This window comes from Corythoichthys intestinalis, unplaced genomic scaffold (genome assembly GCF_030265065.1).
Source record: "Corythoichthys intestinalis isolate RoL2023-P3 unplaced genomic scaffold, ASM3026506v1 HiC_scaffold_23, whole genome shotgun sequence".
NCBI classification, from domain to species: Eukaryota; Metazoa; Chordata; class Actinopteri; order Syngnathiformes; family Syngnathidae; genus Corythoichthys; species Corythoichthys intestinalis.
In genome coordinates this window covers 5986645-6013171 of record NW_026651592.1, presented here as the reverse complement: position 1 = coordinate 6013171, position 26527 = coordinate 5986645, and the positions used below count along the sequence as shown (strand labels likewise).

Sequence of the window (26527 nt, the reverse complement as noted above, 5' to 3'; positions counted from 1 at the left end):
TGCATTAGCTTTTGCTAAATTTAGTTTTCGATTCATGAAGCACGTTTCAAAGTCGCTCCGCTACATCAAACCGGCCGTCACTCGCTCCCTCTCCTTAGGTGGCGCCTCGCTTGGCAATTTATTAAAAATTTTCACATTACATCCATCCTTCGTGACCTCACAATGGCTCCTGGGATATGTAGTTTTTCGTGGTGCTTTCAGTTTGAAAAAGGACAAAAAAATCATGGACATAAACACATCGTCCATGCCGTGTTTTAATGTTTATTTATGAGGGCAATAAAACTAAAACTCAAATGACATTATCTCCTATATTTTACTTTGGTCAATTGACTTCGAGTAAAAACGGGCGTGGACCTCAACTTGCACACTTTGAAATGAGACCAACCTGTGGTACGTGGATGACGTAATTACAGCGTGACGGGGCTTCAAAGGGGATATGCGTAACATCGTCGCCACAGACACGTCCAGTGTTAAAGGGCTGATTAAACTCGTCACACACTGTATGAAAATACTTTTCCAAGAATTTGAGACAACACTCACCACGCTAAATGCTATTGATACAAGTTACATTTAGTGCGTGATGATCACTCAGGAACTAAACTTACCAAGCAGCACCTGACACATGTTTCACAAAAGGAGCCTTGAGTAGCCACATGCTTACTCACCGGCCAGGGTGTAAGCATGTGTGTGGGGCGGGGGGGGGGTCGCGCAGCACGTCACATGAGTGACACGACTAAACACTGCTACGATCCATGCTAACTACACATACAATATGTTTTGGGATACAAAGTATCGTGATACATCACCATTTCGATATACTGTCACAGTCGCACCTCTAATTAGATAGTGAATCGTTTAGAGACATTGGTTGACCTCATAGTTTTCAAATATTTGGATTTTATTTTGGGGGGGGGGTAAAAAAAGTATGGGGAAAAACAATTATTCATTTACCTTAAAAAGGGACAGTAAAACATGTAAATGTAAATATGCCACAATTGTGACTTTAACATGTTGATTATGATGAATTGATGACAAAAAAGCGCTAAAAAATATACCGGTAGTAATTAATTTTTAAATAACTGTTTGCGTTCCAAGTAATGGGGAACATTTGTCACTGCTCAATTTCCTGCTACACGGTTTATGGTGTCGGACGCCTAAACATGCAGGCAAGTACCGGATTGGCCCGAATATAAGACAGTGTTTTTTACATTGAAATAAGATTGAAAAAGAGGGTGTCGTCTTATATTCGCGGTCGAGACATTATAACCATTCACGACGCTAGATGACGCCAGATATCATTGAAGCGATGTTCTGTCATGACAGATCTCAGCTACTCTCGTTTTACCAGTTTGCATGATTTTATTGCAATGTTTTTCTTATTCAGATTTGTTTCAAGACTACAGTTACAGTTAGACTTCACTTTCATGCTAGATGACGCCAGATATCATTGAAGCGATGTTCTTTTATGACAGATCTCAGCTACTCTCCCCATTCACGACACTAGATGACGCCAGATATCATTGAAGCGATGTTCTCTCATGACAGATCTCGGCTACTAGTTTAACCAGTTTGCATTATTTTATTGCAATGTTTTTCCTTGTTCCGATTTTTTTCATGACTACAGTTACAGTTAGACTTCACTTTGATGGTTAATGCAGTTATTGCAATTCTGTTGTTTTATCAAAATAGATTGGTTTCAAAAACCAGAAGCCATTCATTTACGAATGTGGTTGCACTTTAGTTTACATATTTAAATGTTCAGATATTAAGATTTGAATGAGGCAAAATAACATGCTTTTTCTCTCAAATATATTGTTATAATCATTTTTTTCAGATGTACTGTAATTATTTTCTGTATAAAAATTAATTTGGTGTTCAAAAAGTCATTTTTGAAACTTGAGTCTTGAAAAAGAGGGGGTCGTCTTATAATCAGGGCCGTCTTATATTCGCGCCAATACGGTATATTTTCATAAAAACCAGCGACTCAAGACATTTATTACACACCACAACTGCAATATTAAACACACATAACTCTGGAAAATTACACACACTGAGAATTAAAATATAAAGAATATTTCATTTTACAATTGTGCCCGCTAGCTTAATGTTCAACCGCTAATAGGAATTAGCATCGAGTTGTCTTATTGAAACACATAAACGCCACCATATTTCTTGTTATATACTCGAAATATAACATTCACATGTACTTTATATGCTCTTTGCCAAAAGCAAGCTATAAAAACTATCGACTGGTAAAAATAAAAAAGTGTCTCCAGTAGTGCAGCAATGGCAGCCCTTCTCTGCAAAGTGCTAGCTCCCAGTGGCCATGGTGCGCACATACTCAAAGCTACTTTTAGAAATTAAATGCTTTGTTCAGGGAATTTATTATTTTTCTCGGTTTGTTATTCATGTTTTTAAATATTTCTATCAATGTGTATATATACTTCCCAAAGAGACGCTAAATTGTGATTTGATTATTTTGATACATTCTACTATTTTTTTTTTTAACCATTCTTTTATCATGGTTTTCTTCTTTCTAATTTAACTTCATTTGTTAATTTCATTTGTTTTTATTATTGACTTTACATTTTTGTAAGCTGGTGTCTATTTTATTATTTCAAATTTTCACTGAGAATTTTAGTTTGCAAGATGCAGCATATTGAGTGATGCTAATTTGACTTCATATTTGATTGCACACTGTTTTCTTATATTTTTATCATGTGTTATTAAAATTACCAGTCAAAAACAATAGAAAAGAGAAAAGTTTAAAAAAAAAAAATTTTTTTTTTAATTGAAAAAAATCTGGATCGAACGATGTGAGAAACCATTTTTTTCTCAAGTTGACAGCTTTGATGGGCCAATGTAAAAAATATTTTTCTGGGTACGTAATGTTTCGGGCGTTTCAAATGCCCTTTTGGCTGTTAATGATGAATATGTAGCAGAAAATCAGAAAAGTTAAGGCTTATTTTTCAAGAAATTTGAAGCCTGCATGTCCTCAAATTCTGGAATGACCCCACGACAATTTTTCCCTTCTCTTCCTGTAGGACCGCGATCGTCTCCTCGTAGAACTGGAGCACATGCAGCAGGCTGACTTGCTGAGGAGGCGGCAGCAGGCCTTGCAGATGCCGCCGCAACTTTTCCAGCCCCCTCAGAGGAGACAGGAGATAAAAGATGAGTTCCAAAGGGACATGGAGTTTGCCTTTGAGAACATGTACATAAGAGAAAGGAGTAAGAACCATCAAAAAACAAAGCAGTCGTAACCTGAAATTTAGCCTAAACGTACTAAAATAAGCCTGCTTCCAGAAATCAAAGGTACCCAAATGGGTAATCTGGTCCCTGAACCGATTCCTGAGGAGTCCATAAGCAACCAAGATCCGGAGTTGGACGTCAGCCTAGATGAAGTCATCACATCCAAGCAAGAAAAGTCGCAAGTACAACCTGCATCACAAGACTCAGCCAACGGTACCAAAAGTACATTGTGTAAAGTATAATTGGACTTGGATCTGAAGCTGGATAACAAAATACTGAAATGCTCAAACTGCTTTCCGTATTCACCTTCAAACTTGCAGGCGAAACTTTCAGACGACCTGGCAGACAAGCCTTGAAGAATCTCCTCAATCGTATCAGGACCCAGAGGAGCGACCCGACGAGCGGTGGGGTCCCGGCGGCCCGTTCCCTCGTCACCGTCACCAGTCGTGTGTCTGAGCGGGACACGGAAGTAATTCCAGAGTGGGATGAAGTCGCCAGGGACCAGGGAGTTTCTGAGAAGAATGAGGGCGCCAAAGCAGTATCTGAGTCAGAAATGACCATCAACACGGGCACCCTCAGCAGCCAGCCTCCAACGTCATCAACAGGTAGCGCTTTTGCATTTTAAAGTCCCCTGTCACATCAGGGGGATACTTTGCTGACTTTGATAGATTGCGCTTCACTGAGCCACAATCCGTAGTCCTTTTGTTTATAAAATGAACGAAAAACACGCAAAATACAGTTTTAATTACATTTTTTCTGTTGGCCAGGAAGGTCAGTAACCAGAAGACATGAAATCAAAGGCAGGCTTTTTTGCTCACTGCGCACTCATTCATTTGGTTTCAATTCCATGGTGGCCAGTGTTTTTTATTGGGAAACTGGTTAATGCGTGTTGTGTACGGAACAACGGTTAATATTTGTTGTGTAGGAAATGGCTCCAACATGTACACTGCATCTATAAGCCTCTGTTTTTTCCTTCCAACTAAGCAGCGAGCTGAGTGTTTGTTTTGATTAGGGATGTACCGAAAGCAGAATTCTTTGCCGAAACCAAAAACTGAATATTGGAAGCACTTGAACCAAAAGGCCGAAAAATACACATGCATATAATCCATTATTAATTACTCATGGAATACATGTGATGCAGCGCTAACGAATATAAATTCATTAAGTTACTTCAAAAAAATGTACAAACAAAATATAATAAAACATTACACTGACCAAAATCCGTCATAACCACAGAGCGCACACACATCACAGATATGATGTTCTCACAGCAAAGGATGATTAAATGTCAGGGTCAGAGAATAAGACATAACTATTGCTCTTAGGATATGCCCTCCAGCAAAATCGCATTACTAGGCTGCCATTGCAACGAGAGTGCCATGTTTGACCTGCGAATTGACAATATGTGAAAATTCATGGCAATCAATGACTTTCGAACGTAATGTGAAGATTATGACTAGACTGATACACAATAGGCTGTTTGTGCGTCCCGGGCTGATGGGGGACGGGTTTCGATAAGCATCTGCTTTTCCAGTCTTTCCTTGTCTGTCTTCGTCTTTCCTTCGGGTAAAAATTCCACACTCTGAAACTGTCAATGATTTTGATGATGATGACAATGACAATAAATTCATTCATTCATTCATTTATTTTTAAATGATTTTATTTCATTTTTTTCCGATTAATGCCCTTTGCCTTGGCAACCCTAAAGGCGCGAGAAATTTTGTCTGAAAGATGCTGATTCTGAAACCCTATGGGAGGGTGCGTTCCCGGCAGCAGTGAGCATTATGTGGCAAACTGAACACGTCCTACAGCAGAGGTGTTGGCGTCGTCATAGCATTCTGTTTGTACACGTCACGGCCGATTAAGCCTTGATAAATGCTTTCTTTGGCTTTTCACAATTGGAGTTCTTGTTTCACTGATGATTACACCTTAGAACACTTTGGCCTGCTAGCACACAAACAGGTAAGTCAATGTGGCTTATGAAGCTCATATAGAGCTTGATTTCAGCAACTTAGATGAGGTTGAGCTACTTATGCTACACCATTGCTTGCTGCATTGGACTCCACTTCCTTAGTAGAAAACAGAAAGCAACCTGATTGGGTGTGCGCTCACTGTAATTAAACTTATGAATTTCACCATTTTAATTTAACTTGCATACAAATTATTATTAACAATATAGTCCCAAGAATTGTACAGTGACAACAGGAAAACAAAAACAATGAATTAAAAAAAAAAAAAAAGTTGCGCATCATGTTGTTCAGTGGTCTCCAAACTATTCCACATCGGGCCGCAGTGGGTGCAGGATTTCACTCCAGCAAAACAAGACCACACCTTTTCACCAATCTGGTGTCTTACGAGTGTCATCAGTTGATTGCAGTCTGGTGCAGCTTGTTTTAGCAGGCACCTCATTGGGTAAAGTGTCTGTGCTCGATCGGTATGAACAAAAACCAGGACCCACAGCGGCCCTTGAGGACCGCCTGCCCGTCTCATCAGACCATAGGACATGGTTCCAGTAATCCATGTGCTTTGTTGACCTGTTTACTGCAAACTGTTTGCGGGCTTTCTTGTGTACCATCTTCAGAAGAGGCTTCCTCCTGGGGTGACAGCCATGCACACCAATTTGATGTAGAGTGTGGCGTATGGTTTGAGCACTAACAGGCTGACCCCCACCTCTTCAATCTCCGCAGCAATGCTGACAGCACTCCTGTAACAGGTCACATGACATTTTGGAGGGAAAATGACAAGCATTACTCAATTTGGACATGTAGGGATGTTTTTCAAAGGGGTGTACTCACTTTTTTTGCTAGGGGTTTAGATGTCAATGGCTATATTTTGAGTTATTTTGAGGGGAAAATAAATTAACTCTATTATATAAGCTGCACACAAACTACTTTTCATTGTGTCAAAGTGTCATTTTGTCAGCGTTGTCCAATGAAAAGATATACTTAAATATCTGCAGAAATGCGAGGGGTGTACTCACTTTTGTGATACACTGTAATTAGACTTCATGATTAAATGTTTATTTTGCCACCTCAAGATGAACTTCATCACAATATTAATGAATTGAAAGAATGTTTGTCCTCCTACAGAAACTGTCTTTAAAAAATATATATATATATTTTCTTCCCGTCTTTTTCCATTTTCAAAAATCTTTGAAAAAGCTCCAGGGAGCCACTAGGGCAGCGCTAAAGAGCTGCACGCGGCTCTAGAGCCACGGGTTGCAGACCTCCGTCTTAGTCCTTTTTTCATTTTATTGGGCCCCAATACGTATGACATTACCACAACAATAAGAGTCCTTCTATCAATGGACCCATTTCAAGGAGTGGGCGGAAATTCGATTGGCTGTGTAAATTGGTTTACTAGTTTTGGTGAGAAGTTGGGTAGTTTTTTGTTGTTGTTGTTGTTCGTGAGCTACCTTTCAACACAAACGCACATCGAGGTACCATTAACTTAGCAAGGAGCGGAATGAAAGTCATTTTTCGAGTGTCCCAGGGCTCGCAAAACTTGAAAAAAGCGCATTTATCAAAGTTTCGTCAGCTGTGATTGCGTATATCCGTCTGCCAAAACAGCCTGATAGCACAGATATAATAAGTACGCCTGCCCCTTGTTGTCGAAGTTAGCGCGGCGGCGCTCCCCGCCTCTCTCTGCACGAATTCATTCAAACTTGGCCTTTCGTCCAAGACAGCTGTCCACCGCTCACTTTCGCCGAAAAGTCCAGTCCAAACTACTGTAAGGCCCCGGATACGAGGAAGAAGGAGAGGAGTCTGTATTGGCTTACCTACTTTATTTTGCTAACAATAATAAAGAAAAACAATAACAAAATAACAGCGGGCTGCCTCGACATGCGACCACCATCTCTGGCTTTCTCGCCTGTTCTCCCATTCTTCCTACTCGCTTCCCCCTGCGTCACAGCTTCCCTGTCCGATCGTCTCTTAAGGGGGCCGCGCATATAAGGACATTGCAATACACAATGAATAGGGGGCCGCTGAACTCTTCACACTCGGCTGACGCTAGTTTGAAACTGCCTTAAAAAAATTTTTTTTTTAAATAATCATTTTAAAAAATCTCATTTGCAAAGCGTGGCGGCTTTTATATTGGTGTGACGGTGCGCCACAATCACTTGTTTGTAGGGGAATCCCTGAGTTATGGATAGGTGTGAACATTGATTTTTGAGTACTGTTTGACCAGATCAATCATTAGTGTGAAAAAAAACATAATTGGGGGACTTAAACTATCTTTGAGGCGTGACTTCAATCTTTTTCTCTTGATTTCATCACCAGTAAAGCCAACTGGTAAGCCAATCCCACTCGACAAGCAACCCAAGGATGCCCTTTCCTCCAAAATCTTGGAATTTGAAGCTGAACGAAAGAAAAGGGTAAGGGATAAGCTGATATTTTTCTCAAGGACGTTCGACTAGTGCATTTCTTAAGTGAGGCATTTACCTTCTACAGGAGCTAGAGCTGGAAAAGGAGAAGCAACAGCAGATGGCTTTGCTACAGGAACTGGAAGATCAGAAAGCCCAATTAGACCAACTTCTGCGTCAGAGTCAGCAGGGGGGAAGTCACCCGAATGTTTCCATTGACTTGGAAATCCCGCATTACCAAACAGAGGTACAGCCGGCCGGTGAGAAGGATGTTACACGAGCTCAAGAGGTAAATATATCTTGGTCTTCTTTCCCAATTATGTTAATATGGCTAAGCAATTTATTGATTGATACTGCAGCGGTTGACTCCTGAGCACACACAAAAAATCAGAGAATGTCAAGAACGCCTCCTGGAGCAAAACAGGTGTGTAGCACTGTTTGCTATTTCAGTTGTAAAGTAAATCCCCACTATTTGTATCAAGAATCACACTGTAAAAAAACTCCAGTAATTAATGCAACCCTCATAATGTATGAAATAATTGATTATAATAATAGTTACAGGTGGTGATTTTCTAAATTTACCTTGTAGAATTCATCAGCAGTCCATAGACATGGCTCGACGGCGCCTGGAGGATTACCAGCGTGCTCTGCGGACTCGTCACAAAGTGGAGACATGGCCTCCTCCGCCACAGTTTCCCTCAGCATCTACTGATCCACCCCTACCTCCCAGCCTTCCACTCTCCAGTGTCAGCCGTACCTTTTCCAGATTAGAGCATACAGAACCATTGGGAAGCTTTAACGGTCCCAGACACCTGATGCAGAATGAGTCGGATCCTACTCAAAAAAATTGGGTTTCAAGAGACATAGAACAAGCGCGAGGTCCGACAGTCACGACAGAGACGCTTCCTTTTAAAGAGGTCCCCCAAAAGCCATTTTTCCCTAAAACTGTCTCCAGAGAGCCAATTCCTGATGGAGTGTTCATCAGAAAACTAGTTCCTCCTCAGTCGGTTACTGAAAAGCCAATGGCTCCGGTCGTGGTCACCATAGAGTCGGTTCCTCCTCGGTCGGTCACCAGAGAGCCAATGCCTCCTGGAATGGTCGCTGGAGAGCAAGGTCCTTCTCAGTCAGTCGCCAGTGAGCCAGGTCCTTCTCAGTCGGTCGCCAGTCAGCCAGGTTCTTGTCGGTCGGTCGCCAGTGAGCCACGTTCTTCAAGTTCGGTCCCCAGAGAACCAGTTCCTTCTCGGTCGCTTGCCAGAGAACCAATTGCTCCTGGAATCATCACTACAGAATTAGGTCCTTCTCAGTCAGTCACCAGAGAATTAGGTCCTTCTCAGTCGGCCGCCAGAGAGCGAAGTCCTTCTCAGTCGGTCGCTAGAGGGCCAATTCAGTCTCGTTTGATCTCTAGAGAGCCACTTTTATCTCAGTCAGTTACCATTGAGACAATTCCATCTCAGTTGATCTCCACAGGGCCAATTCCGTCCCAGTCGTTCTCCAGAGAGCCACATTCCCCCCAGTCAGTCAATAGAAATTCAGTCCCTTATAATATGGTCACCAGAGAATCACTTAATCTTAAACCTGTCACTCGAGAGCCATCCCCAACTGCAGTCTCCAGAGACTCACATTTTCCCTCACCAGTCACCAGAGAAGTACTTTCTCCTCAAGCAGTCATCAGGGAGTCCTTCGCTCCTAAAACAGGCCCCACAAAGCTCCTCCCTTCTAAAACCACAAGCAACAGCCATTCATTTAGCCCCATCCGAACGGTCACAGAGGATAGCCCCTCGCTTTCTCTTTCGCCGCAGGCCGGACTACTTCAACATGATGACTGTGATAGCCTTGAAGAGCAGCGACAAAAACAGCGAAAGCGCTTGGAGCTCCTCAGGCAGCAAAAGGAAACATTGCAGGCACTCCTTCATGCTGATGCACAAGTGAGTTCAGTCGATGGATGTCAATATATTTGACAAAATATGTCCCTTGCTCCTGTTGGTGTAATTACCATAGCCTTTTAATGTAGAAAGTCAAATGGTCGAATGACATTTTCGCACCCACAGACGCAAAGTGACGTCTCTGCACCAGAAGATGGCGAACAAACCCGGTTGGAACTACTTTCTTCCCTTCTTAAAGTCATTGAAGACTCAAACGGTGGGAGTTTGTCCCCTCATGGACATCTGCAGCTGGAAGAAGGTTCAAGTCCAGAACTACCATCCAGCAGTCAAACGGGTAATGGCTTAAGTTGAAAGTTTTCTCATAGCTCTGACACATATTCCCACTATGTATTATTTTATTCTACCTAGCCTCATTCCCTGCTCGAGCAGCAAGGCCCCCAGTGACCCGTGTTCGGCATGGCACGATGATGAGGGAACAGCACGAGCTAAGCGCTATTCAGGAAGTTGAGACACCAGTAGACATCAGCCAGACCGGTGAGTACCAGGTGTTCATATCTGACTTGTTTTGGGATGATTCTAAAACTGTACATCACTGGTGCTGTTTCTGTTTGCAGGTCCTGAGGATGTTTTCTCTTTGCCACACCACAGAGCGGACGTGTCACTGCAGAAGCCATATGAGTGGACCAGACGGACCCCCCAGAGCGGCACAATGTCAAGTTCAAGTGAATCCAGCCCACCCCTTTGTCGAGAAAAGGGGATGAGAACATCCCCAGAATCCTCTGAGCATAGTAAGAACAATAAATATTTCTCTAGTGGCTCCCTACTTTTTTTTTTCTTCCTCAGGGACTGATAAAACTTTTCTCCAGGTTCGTATCAACCACTCTCATCCGACTCTGACCGGGGAGCCCACTACTTTGGCCCGACACCCACAAGCCGGGCCCCCCCAAGTGATACCAGGCCACCTGCAGAGTCAAGTCAACTGGTAGGGTTCTTATTTTTATTCAAAAAGTGACATTGCATCCATGTCAAATAATTAAGTCCTCTGAGGTTCACATTTTGTGGATCAATGATGAAAAATAGCCAAATCTGAGTGCCTTGGAAACATCTTACTTGGCCTGTGATTATGCATGAGAAGCTTTTTGTGTCTGTTTGTGTTTTCTGTCTGCGTTTGGGTGTGTGCGTGAGCATTTTTATTATGAGTGTCTGTGTTTGTGCGTGTGTGTGTTAGTGTTTGTGCTTGTTTGTTTTTGTCTACTGAGCGATGATGTAAACAAAATTACCTGAACTGTATTTTATGACAAAATACATTTCATGAGGGTTTCTACACTTGAACTGAGCTCAGTGACTGTGCATGTTTTCTTCTGTTCTTTTAAGCTGGGGTTGGTCAGGGCCCTGGTGCTTCTCTCGCCCTGTGGCCGGCAGTTTTGGCAGGAGCCTGCCTCTTAACTCACGCACTCTTCACCACGTAAATATCCTTCCTTCACTCTGGGCACCTACACACTCATTCAGGGTTTTTGGGGAGAGTCTGAATGTAGCCGTACAGTCCCGTACAGTTAGGGAGGAAAGGGGGGGGGGCAGTTGCCCTCCCGCTGCCGGCCCTGCCATTCCCGCACCTCTTTTAACGCACCATATACATTGTACTCCACGGGAGAACTGCGACAAGGGGTGGTGGGATGTGCGGCTGGGAAGAAGTACCATTTGGGGACCTGGCAACCACAGTAATAGGTAATAGGTGGGTCCCACACTTTTCTATATGGCGGGCTCCCGGGGCGGGGCGTCCTCTTCGTCTTGGCTTTCGCTTGTGGGCTCTGGTCAGCCTAGGCATTCTCCTGCTTTCGCCTTCCTTGGTCTTTTCTACCCTGGCATTCTCCTTGAGCACTGGCGCGGATCGTTGGCTGGATGCCGGTGGGGTGCCGCCCCCTCCGGGTAGGAGTCCTTTCCTGCCTCTAGTCTAGTGGGCCGTGGTGTTATCAAGGTGCGTAGGGGGAGGTGGCGCATCCCCTCGTCCCTTCCATGAGGGACGGTTAATAGGGGTGCTGATGGTCCACTACTGAAACGGAGTGCAGAACAAAGAGAAAAAGTCCAGTGACTTCATGTATGTAAAATAAAATTCTGAAATTTTACAATGTCCTACATAGATTTTAATCTCAGGTTTTGACTCCTATCGGGCTGCAGCTATCTAATATTTTAGTAATCGAGTATTCGACTGAATATTCCATCGAGTAATCGGATGAAACATTTTTTAGGTAAAGAGCAATTATAAATATACATGAGAAAACAATACGTTTCATCTAATATTGAACCATTTTCATTCAATCAATGTCCTTATTTTCAATGTACATTAGGGCTGTCCCAAACGACTAATTTTCTCCCGATTAGTCAGCCGACTATTTTTACGATTAGTCGACTAATCTAATAATTAAAAAAAAAAAAAAAAAAAAAAATGTTTTTGTCTACTAATTTAGCAATGAAATTTTTGTTGACGCTTATCAATTCACAAAAAACATGGGAACACTTAAATTATTTATTAAAGTACAAATAAACACATAAATAATAATAAATCACAAATAAACAATGAGTTCAAATGCTGATAGAATTAACTAGTGTAGCATCCCGATTGAAAAGGTGGTCTCTTAAACTGATGGTTTACAACTTTTATTCCATCCTTGATGTAATCACACCGTAAAAGCTATGGTGCACACAAATAAAACAACACAATTAGAAATTAACAAAAACCTTTCACCTTTTTCCTTTTAAACCTTATTTATATATCAATGAATTGCTTTTACCTTAATTTATTACCTTATCATTGACAATCTCTCCCTTGAGTGCAATCACTGTATATACTGTATATATTTATGACCTTTTAACCTTATATAATTTTCTATACCATAAAATAAACCATAACATGAAATAAACCTTTCAGTTAGCATTAAGGACAATACTAATAGCACTTATAGGCCCATTGTCAATGAAACATTATTATTCAGTAAGGCGACAGCACCCTCTGGTGTACAAAAAATGAAAAAAAAAAAATTACAAACGGTGACGGCGCTTGAGGTGTTTATTCACGGCCGACGTGCAGCCAAGCTTGGCATTGAAGAGACTGGACAGAAGAGTGTACCCTCCGTTGTTTCTTTGAAATAAGTCAATGTTTTGGACACTCTGGTGCGCTTTTTTGGGGCTTTGTGCCGCTTTCCCCGCTTGCATACAGAGCATCCGACATTCTGAACTTTCCACGCATATTTTTTTTAAACCCTTCATTAACCGTCGACGGGATGTTGTGCTCGTCGACGGATTTACGTCATCGATGACGTCGACGATGTCGACTAGTCGGGACAGCTCTAATGTACATTGTTGAAAACGGCCAACAATTGCATCTCAGATGTGCCTATAAAAAACACACTAATTCACTGCTTTCACGCAAACTTCTAGATCTTTAAAAAAAAAAGTCTTATTTCTTACCTAAAAATGTCATCACGCTTTATAACATACATCACTTAAAAGTGTTTCCATGTGTTTCAATTGAATTTCCATTTGTTTCAAGCTATTTTTAAGTTCTAGTTAAGTTTTAAGTTAAGTCTAAACTGTAAGTCCTAATGGGATTTTGAGTTTTTGCAGTGTTCAAAATAAATGTATGATACCTGCTGTATTGGAGCACATGAGGGACCATTGCTATGTGGTGTTCTATACAGCAATTACTAATGAGCTAAAATTGACAGTTAGCTAACATGTTTTTATTTTACAAACTCATCATTCTACAGTGCTATGTTTTTACAGATTAAATAAAGCCTGTATGTAACACTTTAGCCACGCATCGACAGTAGTCATAATTAACAGAAACCTAGCCCTTCGCAGGGCTAACGTTACGTGAGCAAGGAACAATAACGTTAATGTTATTTATTAGCGCTGAGAAGTTTACTGCTTTAAGATGGTGGCTGTTTATCAACGCCGCCAAGTCTGTAATTTCGCATCTAGTTCTATATACTGTATATGTGATATCTGTGAGACACATCAGAAGCTACTTGCTACCACCGTAACATCATGCAGGCGTAGTTTTTAGCAAGGTCCGTATAGTTTGTAGCGGCTGTCGGCTGCAGTAAGGTAAGCTTCTTCCTCTACGCACGTGATGTCAGCTCGTTGTCCCGCATTCAAAGTAGTTCGAGCAAAACGTGATGCTTAGAGCTGGCAAAATTAAACGATTACTCCAGGCGAATAAAATTACTCTGATCAGCTTTTAACCTCGAGTTGCTCGAGTATTCGTTTCAGCTCTAGACTCCTATTCTAATGGGGAGACACCTATTTTTCACCTTTTAAGGAGGTGTCTGGATAGGGTCCCTCAAAATTGGGGGCCGGGGGGGCTTATTATATTTTTACCAGTAGAAGTACTACTGTGGATATGACTATTCAGTAGAAATGTTTGCTCGCAAACCCATAATTGACTGTGTGTATGGTCTGCATATTGTGTCAGTCCCCACATAGATATCGGGATCCAGAATGGAGGTCCACCACCCCGCTGTCCACTGGCAGCTACATCTCAACTGATCCAGAGGGCTGTCAGACAAACGCTCTAAGACTTGCTGCCGGCCGTGCCCAGCCTGCGCAGCTCACCTCTCGATTCAATGACGGCTACGCCCAGCGCATCATTGACCGATACACCAAAGAGCTTGATAGCTCTTTAAGCGCCGCCGGTAAAAGCACAGGTGCGAAACTTCTAAATGTCATAAATATTCATGTAACTTGTCGTGTTAGGTGGCGCTCTTTGCACAATTTCCCGATTTTGGTTTGCAGACAGCGAAGGCTCCGTTTTGGAGATGCTAGGCTCGTCACTTTCCGAACTGTCTTTACACCAAATCTCCGAGAGACGAGGGGATGGTCAAGCATCCGGTGTGACTCCGCCTTCTGAAGCTTCCCTCACAAGTGACCTGGTAAGTACAGTCAAATTTATTTATAGTCCTATAAAATAGTCAGTGCCACTGAAACGTGATCATTCTCTTTTAGATCCGTCCAGTCCAGTCTCGGTTCTCCGTCTGTGAAGATCAGGATTCGTTCAGACCTCTAATAGGTCAACTGGCAGATCAGTCCTCCTGTCTCCTCGCCGACCACCAAAACGCCACTATGGAGCGTCCGTTGGGTCCGGCGGGCCAGCCGGATCGCCGCACGGGTCAACCGGCAACTCACACGGAAAGGTCGTGGTTGGACGAGCATCCAGAGGAGAGCTCCATGAGACCGCTTGTCGGGGAGTTGGACTTGTCTTCTTGCCAGGACAGTGGAAGCTCAGGTATGAGGATTCATGAGCCACTTTTGAGTAGTTTTGCCGAAGAGTGTAACGGCTCACCAGGGTGTACTGAAATGTTTCGGTTTTGCATTTTTGGTTCGGTTCATTTACATACCGTTTTGTTTTTTGTTTTTTTCTCTTGAAAAATGAAAATTATTATTAGCACTAATGGCTGTAGGGGTGCACGATATCCATTTTTTGAAACCGATACCCATATCGATAACTTCCTGCTCCTCAAAGCCGATACCGATATTGATAACCCATAATAAATATATACTGTATATTTTTAAATGTATACCGAGTTTTTGAAAACCTGGAGGTTTCAAAAAAAAAAAAAAAAAACTAGTGGTGGATTCAACATAGATTTGCCATTGATCTCACCAGATTCTTCATAATGACAAAAACACAACAGTAGGGCTGTCCCAAACGACAAATTTTCTCCCGATTAGTCAGCCGACTAATTTTACGATTAGTCGACTAATCTAATAATTAAATTAAATAAAAAAAATTTTTTTTTTACTAATTTAGCAATGAAATTTTTGTTGACGCTTATCAATTCACAAAAACATATTGGAACACATAAATTATTTATCTAAGTACAAATAAACACGTAAATAACAATAATAAATAAAAAAATAAACGAGTTCAAATGCTGATAGAATTAACTAGTGCAAAAGAATGGAACGTAAACAGATTCAGAACACTGACTTCGCCTTTCCAACATGATTCAAAACAATTCTTAAAAAAACCTAGTATTAATATTATAGTACTATGTATGATAGTAATATAATAGTTATTCATTGCCAATCAGAGTTTTCATAAAGGGTGTCATTTTAAAGGTATTCTTGGTGTAGAATCTGAATTTTGAAGTATGTTGGATTAACTCCAGAAATCGCTATTTATATGAAGAACATGACATGCTTTTATTTTGAAATGTTCACCGGAAGTACGTTCGCTAAACCGCTAACTTCAGCTTTACACTCCGCAAAAAAAGCACTTTTTGTAATTGCATGTAGTGTCAGTAATAGATTTTTTTGGTCTTTTTTTTTCGTTTGCAAATGCTGTTAACCAGCGATTTTTCATGTTTGAAGTGTCACCTTTTAACCGCAAGTTTGCTTTCACGAGACTGCCAATGTTTTATAGCAGGCTAAAGTAAGTTGCCTTCCCCCCCCCCCATTCACCTCAGTGTAGCAGTGCTAACGTTACAGTGTTTAAAATAGATGTGTTTTCTTATTTTGTATGTCTGAACTTTAATTCTACAGCGTGTTGATAAGAGAAAGGAACTGGAGTCTCAAATGCCATCAGCACACACGCACCAATGTATGCACGCACGCACGCACGAGCGCACGCACGTGCGCAGCGATAAAAGGCAGCCGTGAAAATTACCGGCCTCATTTTTATTTGCCGTGCGATAAATGGGCTCATTTCATATCGTGACAGGCTTAGCAACTTCAATAAAACTTGTCGTTAGTTAGTTAGCTGGACTTACAAACTGGGTGACGGCGCATTAGGTGTTTATTCACGGCCAACGTGCAGCCAAGCTTGGCATTGAAGAGACAGGACAAAAGAGTGTACCCTCCTTTGTTTCTTTGAAAAAAGTCAATGTTTTGGACACTCTGGTGCGCTTTTTTGGCTTTGTGCCGCTTTCCCCGCTTGCATACGGAGCGTCCGACATTCTGAACTTTCCATGCATATATTTTTTAACCCTTCATTAACCGTCGACGGGATGTTTTGCTTGTCGACGGGTTTACGTCATCGATGACGTCGACTATGTCGACTAGTCGGGACAGCTCTACACAACAGTGCGTTGCACTTCTGCACTGCCCAGTAGCCAGCTAAAAATAAATGCACTTCCATAAACCACAAGGCTTGGTCATTTCTTGCTTTTATGGGAAGACACCTGTCTTAATATTGTGAAAGTACAACAGAAAAATACACATATTCAATACACAATTATACAACAAACTGCACAATACACGTATATACACAACTATTATATGTATAGCATTGCACACTTGCTTGAGCTACTAAAGCATTGGCTGGCTTCTATAACACAACAACATATGAAGTTCTGTACATATAGTAGGGATGTCCCGATCCAGGTTTTTGCACTTTCGATCCGATACCGATATTGTTTTGCACTTCCGATCCGATACCGATACTGGCCGATACCAATACCGACCTATCTGAGCATGTGTTAAAGTTTAGTTATTTAGCCTCCTTACTTAGTTGTCAGACTCATGTTGAAAAAGGTTTTAGTACCCTTGATAACAACTAGCCAGCTGAATTAGGTGAGTTTGAATAACACACAACGGTTGGTAACAAGAATCTGACCTGTTTATTCAGTGACAAACACAAAACATTTTAAATAACAAACAGAAATGGCATAGTCAGTCAGTAAAACGTGCAAATAATATTGTAAACTGTCTTAAAGAAGCAAAACACACCAACAACCTCTGTGGAAAATCCCACAAATCCCCCAAGCTATAAGATGCTTTTAATGTTTCGTGCATTAGCTACAAAAATTGTATAAAAAGCCTCTCAGGTTTAAATAAACGACTATTTCAGTATCAAGTTAACATTTTAAAACGGTAAATAAAATACTCAAGTCTCCATTCTGTATCAGCAGCTTTAAACTACATTAAATTCATTTAATTAACTGTTAAAGTTGTTAAAATTGCTCCCGTTATTCCATTATTTCCCTTCTGTCTACTTTCGACATGTGAAAGTTTTAAAACTGTTTTGAAGATAGATTCAAGTCAAGATTTTGCGGATTTAGGAGTATTTTAGATAAAAAGTTAATTAGGTTCGCTTGGAAGGTTCACAACAGCCTACTAGGGAAGTCTTCTGCTTTAAGATGGCGGCTGTTTACTAACGCATCTGGTTTTCAATACTTCAATGTTGCTAACGCAGTCGAGTCTGTCATGTAGCATCTGGTTCTACATACATATGATATCTATTATCTCCAGTAAAACGACGTTGACGTAGTTTGTTGCGGCTGTCAGCAGAAGTCAGGTATTCTTGTGTTTTTTATCCAGCGGCATGAGTTGAGCTAAAGCCGTGAGTTGAGCATTGGTATTACCCAGGTCTAAGACAAGTTATGTTTACTTTCGGGACGCAATGCGGTCAGTTTCTCATTGCTTCCCGAAGACCGTGCTGTGTATTAGTTCCGCTTTACTTGACATATTTCAATAATCGGAATTTGGATGTTTATGAATCGTTCTCGAATCTTCAGCGGTCGAATCGCGTGTTGGATGGTGCGTCTTTACTCATGTGAGATAATGGCCCGTCATCCAGAATGAATTCTTCGGCAATGACTCTTGTTATTCCCTGGGCTTTGGGACTGTCGAGTGCCAATTTGTCACGCATAGCAAAAGTTTCTGCCGGTGTTAGTTGCGTACGACCTTTCTTTTTGTCTTTGGTTTTCTTAACATACTCCTCATATTGTTTGTGGTGGTATTTCGCTAAATGCTTGATTAGGTTGGTTGCATTAAAACTTCTTACAGCTTTACCACTACGCTTGACTTTATTGTGGCATATGTTGCTCTCTGCCTCTTCGTCTTTGTTGTCCTTTAAGGTGAAATGATCCCACACAGCTGACATTTTTACCGATAAAGTCTCTCGGTAAATTGGGAGACGGTAATGTAAATGTAGTGTTTTGAAGGTGTGCCGTAAAATGCGGACCGGATTTTAGGGAAACCGAAGCAAAAACTGGAATGGATTATGTAAATCGGTGTGCTGGAAAACCCGACTTTTAAAAAACACTGGATGGGAAGTCTGGATCGGAATTTTTTCCCGTGTTCCAATCCGATACCGATGCACATTTTTTTGCCCATATCGGCGTCCGATCCGATCAAAAATATCGGATCGGGACATCTCTAGGATATGACTCTTCACCACAGAAGTAAACATATGTTGCACATTCATATGTTATAGTAAACATAAAATATTTACATATATTTCCGAGGCGGAAACGTAACAGAAAGCATTCACGATTGTCAATGCTACCGCTAGACGCCGCAACGTATAAGTGAATGAGTTTGTAATGTGAACCAAACTGTAACAAAAAATAGATGCAGCAAATTATTCTGACCAGCAGGTGGGAGCAATGCCCGGCAAATGGTCAACTGATTTCCCATACTAGTGTGTAAACTGTAAAGCCAGCACAGTACATATTATCGGTCCTATTAATAATGTTATTGGATTTATCGGGATGACGTCATAATTCCCATTATCGGACCAATAATTATCGTGCACCAGTAATTGGCTTAGACAGTCTCAAAAATATCCACATAGTGGTGAGTGCTGATTTCAAATTAAAAGCACATTATAAATGCGCGTAAGACAATTTACACACATATTTGATGAATGTGTGTGTATTTCATGTCAGATGTCGTTATAAATCCCAAAATGTGTGTGTTTGTTATGAGACTGTTGTTATTCAAATATCAAAATTATCGTTTATGGCAGCCCTACTTTTAACGAGCTCCCCATGCAACTCCTCTTGTTTCAGGAGAAAGAACCGGTGTGGATCTTGGCGCCTCGGTAGAAGCCACCATGCCCACCTGTCCATCATTCCTACCCGACGCCTCCAATCACGGCACTTCTGTCCCCGGTCTAAATCCAGAACCACCGTCCCCACTCGCCGCAGACTCCTTCCACCCTCTGCCGGTGGAAGTCACCCAAAATGAGACGTCTGAACCACCCGCTCCAGACTCCTCCGATGGACGTCTCTCCAGCGGCGAACTCAGCTTTTCGGCAAATTCCGATTCACGATCTTTCGGCGGCAGGTCTGAGAGTGAGCGGTCCGCCGAGCGATTCAGGACAGAGGACATCGGCTGCTCGACAACGGCTAGTTGTCGTATTTCTTCTCCTCCTCAGGTTTTCGCCGCTAGCGGTTTTATTTGTTTTTGACTGTTTGTATTGTAATTTATACAGGTTTGCCTCCCCTCCAGATGAAATCTCAATCTCTGATTGCCATGACTTTTTTTTCTTCCCCCGTCCTTACTGATTTCAGGTGTTGCATCTCTCACAAACGGACACGAGTGACTCTTCATCCTCATTCAGTTTGCTGCCTGTGGAGGAGGTGGATGAGCAGCATGAAGTGGACATTCCAGTTCCAATCCCCTCTGCAGAAATGAGGCTGGAGCACTGTTTGATCCCCATGAAAGACTTCCTTAATGAAGCACTATCGGTAATAGAGGCGTGCGAAATTTCCGATTCCTAGATTATTCGGGATTCGGCCGTGGAAGATTCGAGAACGATTCACAAACATCCAAATTCCGATTATTGAATTATAACAGGTAAAGCAGAAATAAAACACAGTCAGCACGGTCTTCAGGACGCAATGAGGAACGGACCGAGAGTAAATATCATGTTCAACTCATGCCGTGAGATGAAAACAAAAAACAATAATACCTGACTGCGGCCGTCAGCCGCTACAAACAGAGCCCAGTTGCTACAAACATACGGCAACATACGGCTATGGTAGATATCACATATATCTAGAACTAGATTTGAAATGAAAGACGACAGCCATGTTAGATCATATACCAAGAACTAGATGCGAATTGACTTTTTCCCGCGCTAGTAAACAGGTGCCATCTTAAAGCAGTAGACTTCTCTAGAAGGCTCTGTTGTAGTGAACCTAATTACCGTATTGGCCCGAATATAAGACGACCCCCTCTTTTTCAAGACTCAAGTTTGAAAAAAGACTTTTTGAACACCAAATTTTTATACAGAAAATAATTACAATACATCTGAAACAAATGATTATAACAATATATTTTAGAGAAAAGGCATTTAATTTCGCATTCAAAACTTAATATCTGAACATTTAAACATTTAACATTTAAATATGTAAACTAAAGTGCAATCAAATTCATAAATGAATGGCTTCTGGTTTTTGAAATATAAATAAGAAAAAAATATTGTGATAAAACAAAATTGCAATAACTGCATTAATGATCAAAGTGAAGTCTAACTGTAACTGTCTAACTGTCAGGGGTTCGCTTTGGCCGCCGGAGTCGCGTTCAGCATTCGATTCATTGATGACTGGCGCCATCCAGCGTCGTGAATGGGTATATGTCTAGGCCGCAGTTTTTTTTTTTTTTTTTTTTTTATTAGGCCGCAGTTATAAGACGTCCCCCAGGTTTTCATACTTACTTTAATGCAAAAAACACCGTCTTATATTCGGGCCAATACGGTACTTTTTATCTTTAAAAAAAAAAAAAAAAAAAAAAAACAGCAAAATCTTGACTTGAATCTATCTTTTTTTATGGAATTTTATTATCATCATCGGTATCATTGGCAATCATTGACAATTACAAAATGTGATATGATTTGCCCGAAGGAACCGAAATGATGAAACAGTTTTAAAACTTTCATGTCGAAAGTAGACAGAAGGGAAATTATGGAATAATGAACCATTTTAACAACTTTAACGGTTGATTCACAACATTAGATTTATTGAATGTAGTTTAAAGCTGCTGATACAGAATGGGGACTTGAGTATTTTATTTACTGTTTTTAACGGTTAACTTGATACTGAAATAGTAGTTTGTTTAGCCTGAGAGGATTTTTGAACAATTTTGGAATTAGTGTACAAAAAATTAAAAGCGTTGGGGGGTCTTGTGGTGCATCAATAATCGATTTATAATCGAATCGGAGCCTCTGAATCGTAATCGAATCGTTAGGTGCCCAAAGATTCCCACCTCTAATCGGTACACTTTTATGCTGCTGCTTTTTGGACATCATTGGCTAAGCTGTTTAGGGTTACCACACGGCCTTATGCTGCCTTCAGTGTGGTGTTGTAATTATGGTAAATACTACTTGTTGAGTCAAATAGTGCATGTGAACGCCCCCTCCAGTGGTATTTTCTACTGGAGAACTGGATTTTTTTTCTGAGGGTATAGGAGTCCAATCCATTTTGTCTTTGTTATTTATTATTGGCTATTATTGTAGTAAATTGTCTATTTTTTCTTTTTATTGCCATTTCAGGAACCGGACAGTCCAAAAGGAATCCTCGAGCAGTCCCAAATAACATTAGTGAGCTTGACTGATACCACACCACGTGACAGCATGGTGTCTGAGGCAGTGTGGGAGGAGGAGGAGGAAGAACAGAAAGAAGTAATCTTGCTGGTGTTCGAGAATTCTCAAGTCAATTTTACCCTTTTATAGGACACTCATTGAATGCCATTGACGGCGATAGACGTCCAATCCATTTTGACTGACAGTCGGTTGAAAATGGATTGGACATCTAGTGCTGTAAATGGCACTGAAAGATGAGCATTCAAAGCCAGTCCTCACGGTTTAAATGAATTGAGTGTCTATTGTTGTCAATGACTTAATATTAAATATTTTATTTTAGAAACCAAAATTTAAAAAAAAGAGAAAAAACAGAAAATATTCCCTTATTTATTTTAATGTTTTGATTTTTTTTTTTTTTAAAATAGCGGAAAATAAAAAAATCATTAAAAATAAAGAATAATTTCAGTTTTATTAATTTTTTAATAATTTATAATTTTTTTTTTTTTTTTTTTTAAACAAAAACAATGTTATTCTGGCTTAATGTTATTGAGGAGCATAACCACAGCATATTTTGATTTTTCATTCATTTTAAATTTGTTTTTATTAACGTATTAATTCATCCATACACTTCATAACCTATTGACATGACACTGGAAACTGGGCCGGTTCGTAGGGGAGCTACTTTCAAAAACTTTCAAAACCAAAGCTGATACCGACCTAAAACCAAAACGGGCGCCTACCTTTGCCATAAATGAGTCTCCATGAGCAGCGGTATCAAAAAATTCAGTCGTTCCCTTATAAAATCCTGATTAAATATTTTTTATATAAGTATAACAAAACTTAAAATGGCTATAAAAATATTGATTTTACACTAGATACACAAAAATCACCAAATGCAGAGATAATACCTATATTTTCAGGATCAGTAACTATATTTAACATATCACATAAGTTTTTGACCAAAATAGTTTTTCAAAAAAAAATTTTTTTTAATTTACTACAAGTTTTCAACAGCTAATAAATCACTCAATATAACATCAGAAACTTAATACTTAAGGGAAACATGCAGAATCAATTATAAATATTTAAAAAGATTATTAATAAATTCTATATACAATCACAACTTGGTATAGAGTAGAATATCCCTTTATAATGGTATGGTATAACAGGTAATAAAGTCTATGATTTATCAATTTTTATTAAAAACATCTTTAAAATGATAAATAATGTATATAATATATAATTGAGACCTGATTTCTAAATATGTGGACGGCATTTCTTTTATTAGGCTGTTTTTTTTTGTTTTTTTTTTTCCCCCCATATAACAAAAATAGTCACTTCCGCTATCAATGCTTAAACTTGTTTTCACTTTTATAGGAGTCCCAAACAATCATAACAGAGGAACCTTCTGTGGTTATAAAAGAGTACCAGAGCCCAACACATGCAGGTAGTGCTATTTTAACGCCATCTTCATGTTTGAGAGTAACTTCTATTGAAATCTTTTGGCTTACAGGCAAGCTCCTCGAGGTGAACTGGGGGTCCCAGCCGCAAGAGGTCTTTGAGCAGAAGCGCCGAGCTCTGCAGGCAAGGTCGGCGCGCCGGGCGGAAGAAGTCAAAGCAAAAGGCGCGAAAGCCAGGACTGTAGCAAAGGAGGTGAAAGCGAAGGTCTGCGCCAAATCGGAGGAAGGTCCTCCACCAATTCGACGGGATGTTCAACTTGACAAGCCCAAAATGGCTAAATCCGCTTTGGTCAAGCAACAGAAGCCTGCTTTAGGTAAGGAGTATGATAGGTAGATTAATGCCAGATAGATTTGTACAGTCATATGGAAATTATTTTCCAGCTGTGACCACGGTAACAAAGCTGTATGACCAGAATCAAGTCAAGAAAAACAAACAAGAGATGCTCAGACGAACTCAGAGGTATCTTGACACTTTAAATTTTTTCACGCAATTTCCGTGCAATGAAAACAATTCCCAATGTTCTAATGTTTGTGTGCCTCATGGATGGAGAATTGCCACTTGACACTGAATTGCCTCACTGAAATCAGTCTGTTTGTGTTTTTGGTCTATTTGGATGATTTTGATTTCCGATGGTGTTTGTTCATGTTTTGTGTTTGTGTGCAGTCCAGCATGTTTTTTGGCAGCCGTTTTAATTTTTGTCTTATAGTCTTTTGGATGGAAATTCTTATTAGTCATTTCAAAATGTGTCGTTTTAGTTGACCAAATATCATATAAATTTCATCTAGTTTTAGTCCAAAAATAAAGGCTTATTACAATTTCGAATTAACATAGACGAGCACATATTGTCGTGTCTACAAGGACAACGCCTTAAAAGGCTAAAAGAACGTTGCATGTTCTCTCAGGCAAGATAAAAAAAAATCTTAAGATTATTTTCAAAACAGGCAAGCCTGCAGATTCCTGTGGCAGCCTGCCTTTAAGCTGCTGCGGGGTCCTAAAGTCAGTCAGCAGCGGCCACAGTTGCTCCACAGATGCCTGATCAAAATCCTTTTTTTATCGGCTTATTTTTTTGTTAATTAGCCGATGTTGGAAAAAAGTCAGCGTATTGGCGTGATATATGAGTTGACCTCTAATCTAGACCACGGTCTTTGAAGGCACACATTCAACACGAATACTTACTACTGCTCACAGAGCAAACACACACAAAAAAACAGCTCTATTGCTGTACATCATGTTTTGAATTCATGGAATTGATTGGCTTTGAGTAAATTGAACCAGGTGTTTAATGGTGTATTGTTGTTCTAGAGTGTACGAGCAGCTAGAGGAAGTGAAGCAGCAAAGGGCCGTCAGGAACAGACAGGAGGCTTATGCCAACAACAGACTAAAGGCCAAAGCCTTTCACATGGTAAATCACCCCAATCAACATTTACACATTAAAATCTCTTTTAATCTGTGGCATTCAAGAACAGCACTCAAATGACTTCAATTTCCTTTCTGTTGACGTACAGAAAACCCTCGAGAAGCTCCGAAGCAAGCAGACCCAACAATGAACAACTGAATGTGATTTTTGTACCCGTGTTAAGTTATCGTTTCAATAAAGCTTTTAACTTATTCTACTGGAAGTGAATGATCATGGTTCAGTTCATAGGTACTCATAGATATCCAAATTTGTTTGAACTGGGCGGTCTAGCAGTGGGATTTTTTGCTTATAACTGTGAATCGTGGCAGCTTTGTGAGTGCCAACAGATTATTTACAGTATTTACAAGATGGTAGTTTCACAATCAAGAAACTTACAATTAGGAAGGGGGAAAAATGCTAAGAAAAAAATGGGAAATTAAGAAAATGAAATTCTGGGAAAAATGACAAAGAAAAATGCTACTTCAAAAAAGTAAAATCCTGTGTTGTTCGGCAAAAAAAGCAAAATTAATCTTAAAACATTGAAATGCTACAAAAAAATCCGCTAAATACCAAGCATTGGAGATCCATGTTAATGTACAAAAATGTCAATCTCAAATGTGTATAGCAAATGTGTTCTCTTTCTCGTTGGTTATCACACGATGTCCAAAGGTAAATATGGTAAGGTAACGATAGCACCAATATGTTCATAGCGGTGTTGATTTTGCAGCCCTTTTTCATCTTTGTCTTTTGGATAAGAATACCTATTAGTCTTAGATGAAGACAAACACATTTTGATATGCCTATTTTATGTTGACGAAAACTGACAACTTTCATCTAGTTTTAGTCGACAATTACTCAGTGTTTTAGTTAAAAAATAAAGATATTCAACAATTTCAAAAGAACATTGACAAATGAGCACATATTGTAGTGTGTACAAGGACAAAGCAAGCTTGGTGATAATACTCTGCAGGAAAAAAGGTACGTTATATTCAATACTACTAACCTAGATGCCATAATAATAATAAAGTGTTTTAGTCAACGCTGCAAGTCACATTTAGTGAGTAATGAGCACTCAGCACAGACCTTTAAAGCCTAACGTAACGTTGCATATTCTCTCGTTAAGATAATTCTTACCATGCGTTTCCAAAAAAGCAAGTCTGGAGAGGACACCAGTGGGAAGGCATGTGCTGGTATGAGACTTTGATGGTGTAAGTTAGCTTGAGCCAAAATACCAGTTTCACGGTATTGCTATTATAGCCCTAAAATGTGTTATTTTGAGATGTATGGGATAATAAAGATTCCACAGAACAGGATTTTTTGATTTTTCACAACATATTTGCAAATTGGAACATCGACATGAATGTGAAAATAACATTTTAAATAAAATTGAAACAGAACTTAAGACTATAGCCACAGCTCAAGTTGCTGAACAATAGATCCCCCAAAAAAAAGTTCCATAAAAAAGTAAAAACACTTCTAAATAAAAATTATGTGTATATCAGGCACGTCACTGACTTTAAAGCTCCGTCTCAACATTTTTAGTCTTGCTCATTTTCTACATATTTCTCTCAGTGTAAGTTATTATGCAGGAATGTATTTTCACATTTTCTTGGTTAATATACCACTACTACAATTAATATTAATTAGTTGAATATTAATGGAGAGCGAGAGTTAAGAGACTGAGCGCACGTGTATGACTCGTGTATCATTATTTACACATTATTATACACACACACCCACACCCTGAACACAAAGTCTGCAGAGAAAAACCACTGTCAGTATTATGAAAATGCCATTTTGAACAGATGTTTCCAATGGCGGAAGACTACAAAAGTACGCTTATAGTGAGGTTATTGAGGAAACGAGTT

General features: G+C 40.1%; 1 protein-coding gene across 4 annotated transcripts in view; it reads left to right on the top strand.

The window, feature by feature from the left end:
- LOC130911144 (centrosomal protein of 295 kDa-like) overlaps nt 1-24872 on the top strand; it is a 37276-nt gene extending 12404 nt beyond the window's left edge. For 2 of the 4 annotated variants that reach the window (XM_057828899.1, XM_057828902.1), the window contains 22 exons: nt 3045-3228; nt 3304-3480; nt 3570-3854; nt 7530-7624; nt 7701-7901; nt 7972-8036; nt 8202-9537; nt 9661-9829; nt 9904-10029; nt 10110-10283; nt 10362-10477; nt 13967-14198; nt 14287-14423; nt 14497-14776; nt 19287-19654; nt 19791-19967; nt 21773-21901; nt 23180-23249; nt 23316-23576; nt 23644-23722; nt 24566-24665; nt 24769-24872. In XM_057828899.1, coding sequence (XP_057684882.1) covers nt 3045-3228; nt 3304-3480; nt 3570-3854; nt 7530-7624; nt 7701-7901; nt 7972-8036; nt 8202-9537; nt 9661-9829; nt 9904-10029; nt 10110-10283; nt 10362-10477; nt 13967-14198; nt 14287-14423; nt 14497-14776; nt 19287-19654; nt 19791-19967; nt 21773-21901; nt 23180-23249; nt 23316-23576; nt 23644-23722; nt 24566-24665; nt 24769-24810 — 4803 coding nt within the window. In that variant the 3' untranslated portion in view covers nt 24811-24872. The remainder of the gene's footprint in view (nt 1-3044; nt 3229-3303; nt 3481-3569; nt 3855-7529; nt 7625-7700; nt 7902-7971; nt 8037-8201; nt 9538-9660; nt 9830-9903; nt 10030-10109; nt 10284-10361; nt 10478-13966; nt 14199-14286; nt 14424-14496; nt 14777-19286; nt 19655-19790; nt 19968-21772; nt 21902-23179; nt 23250-23315; nt 23577-23643; nt 23723-24565; nt 24666-24768) is intronic. The other 2 variants (XM_057828901.1, XM_057828900.1) reach the window with 2 other exon arrangements.
- The last annotated feature ends 1655 nt before the right edge of the window (nt 24873-26527 follow it).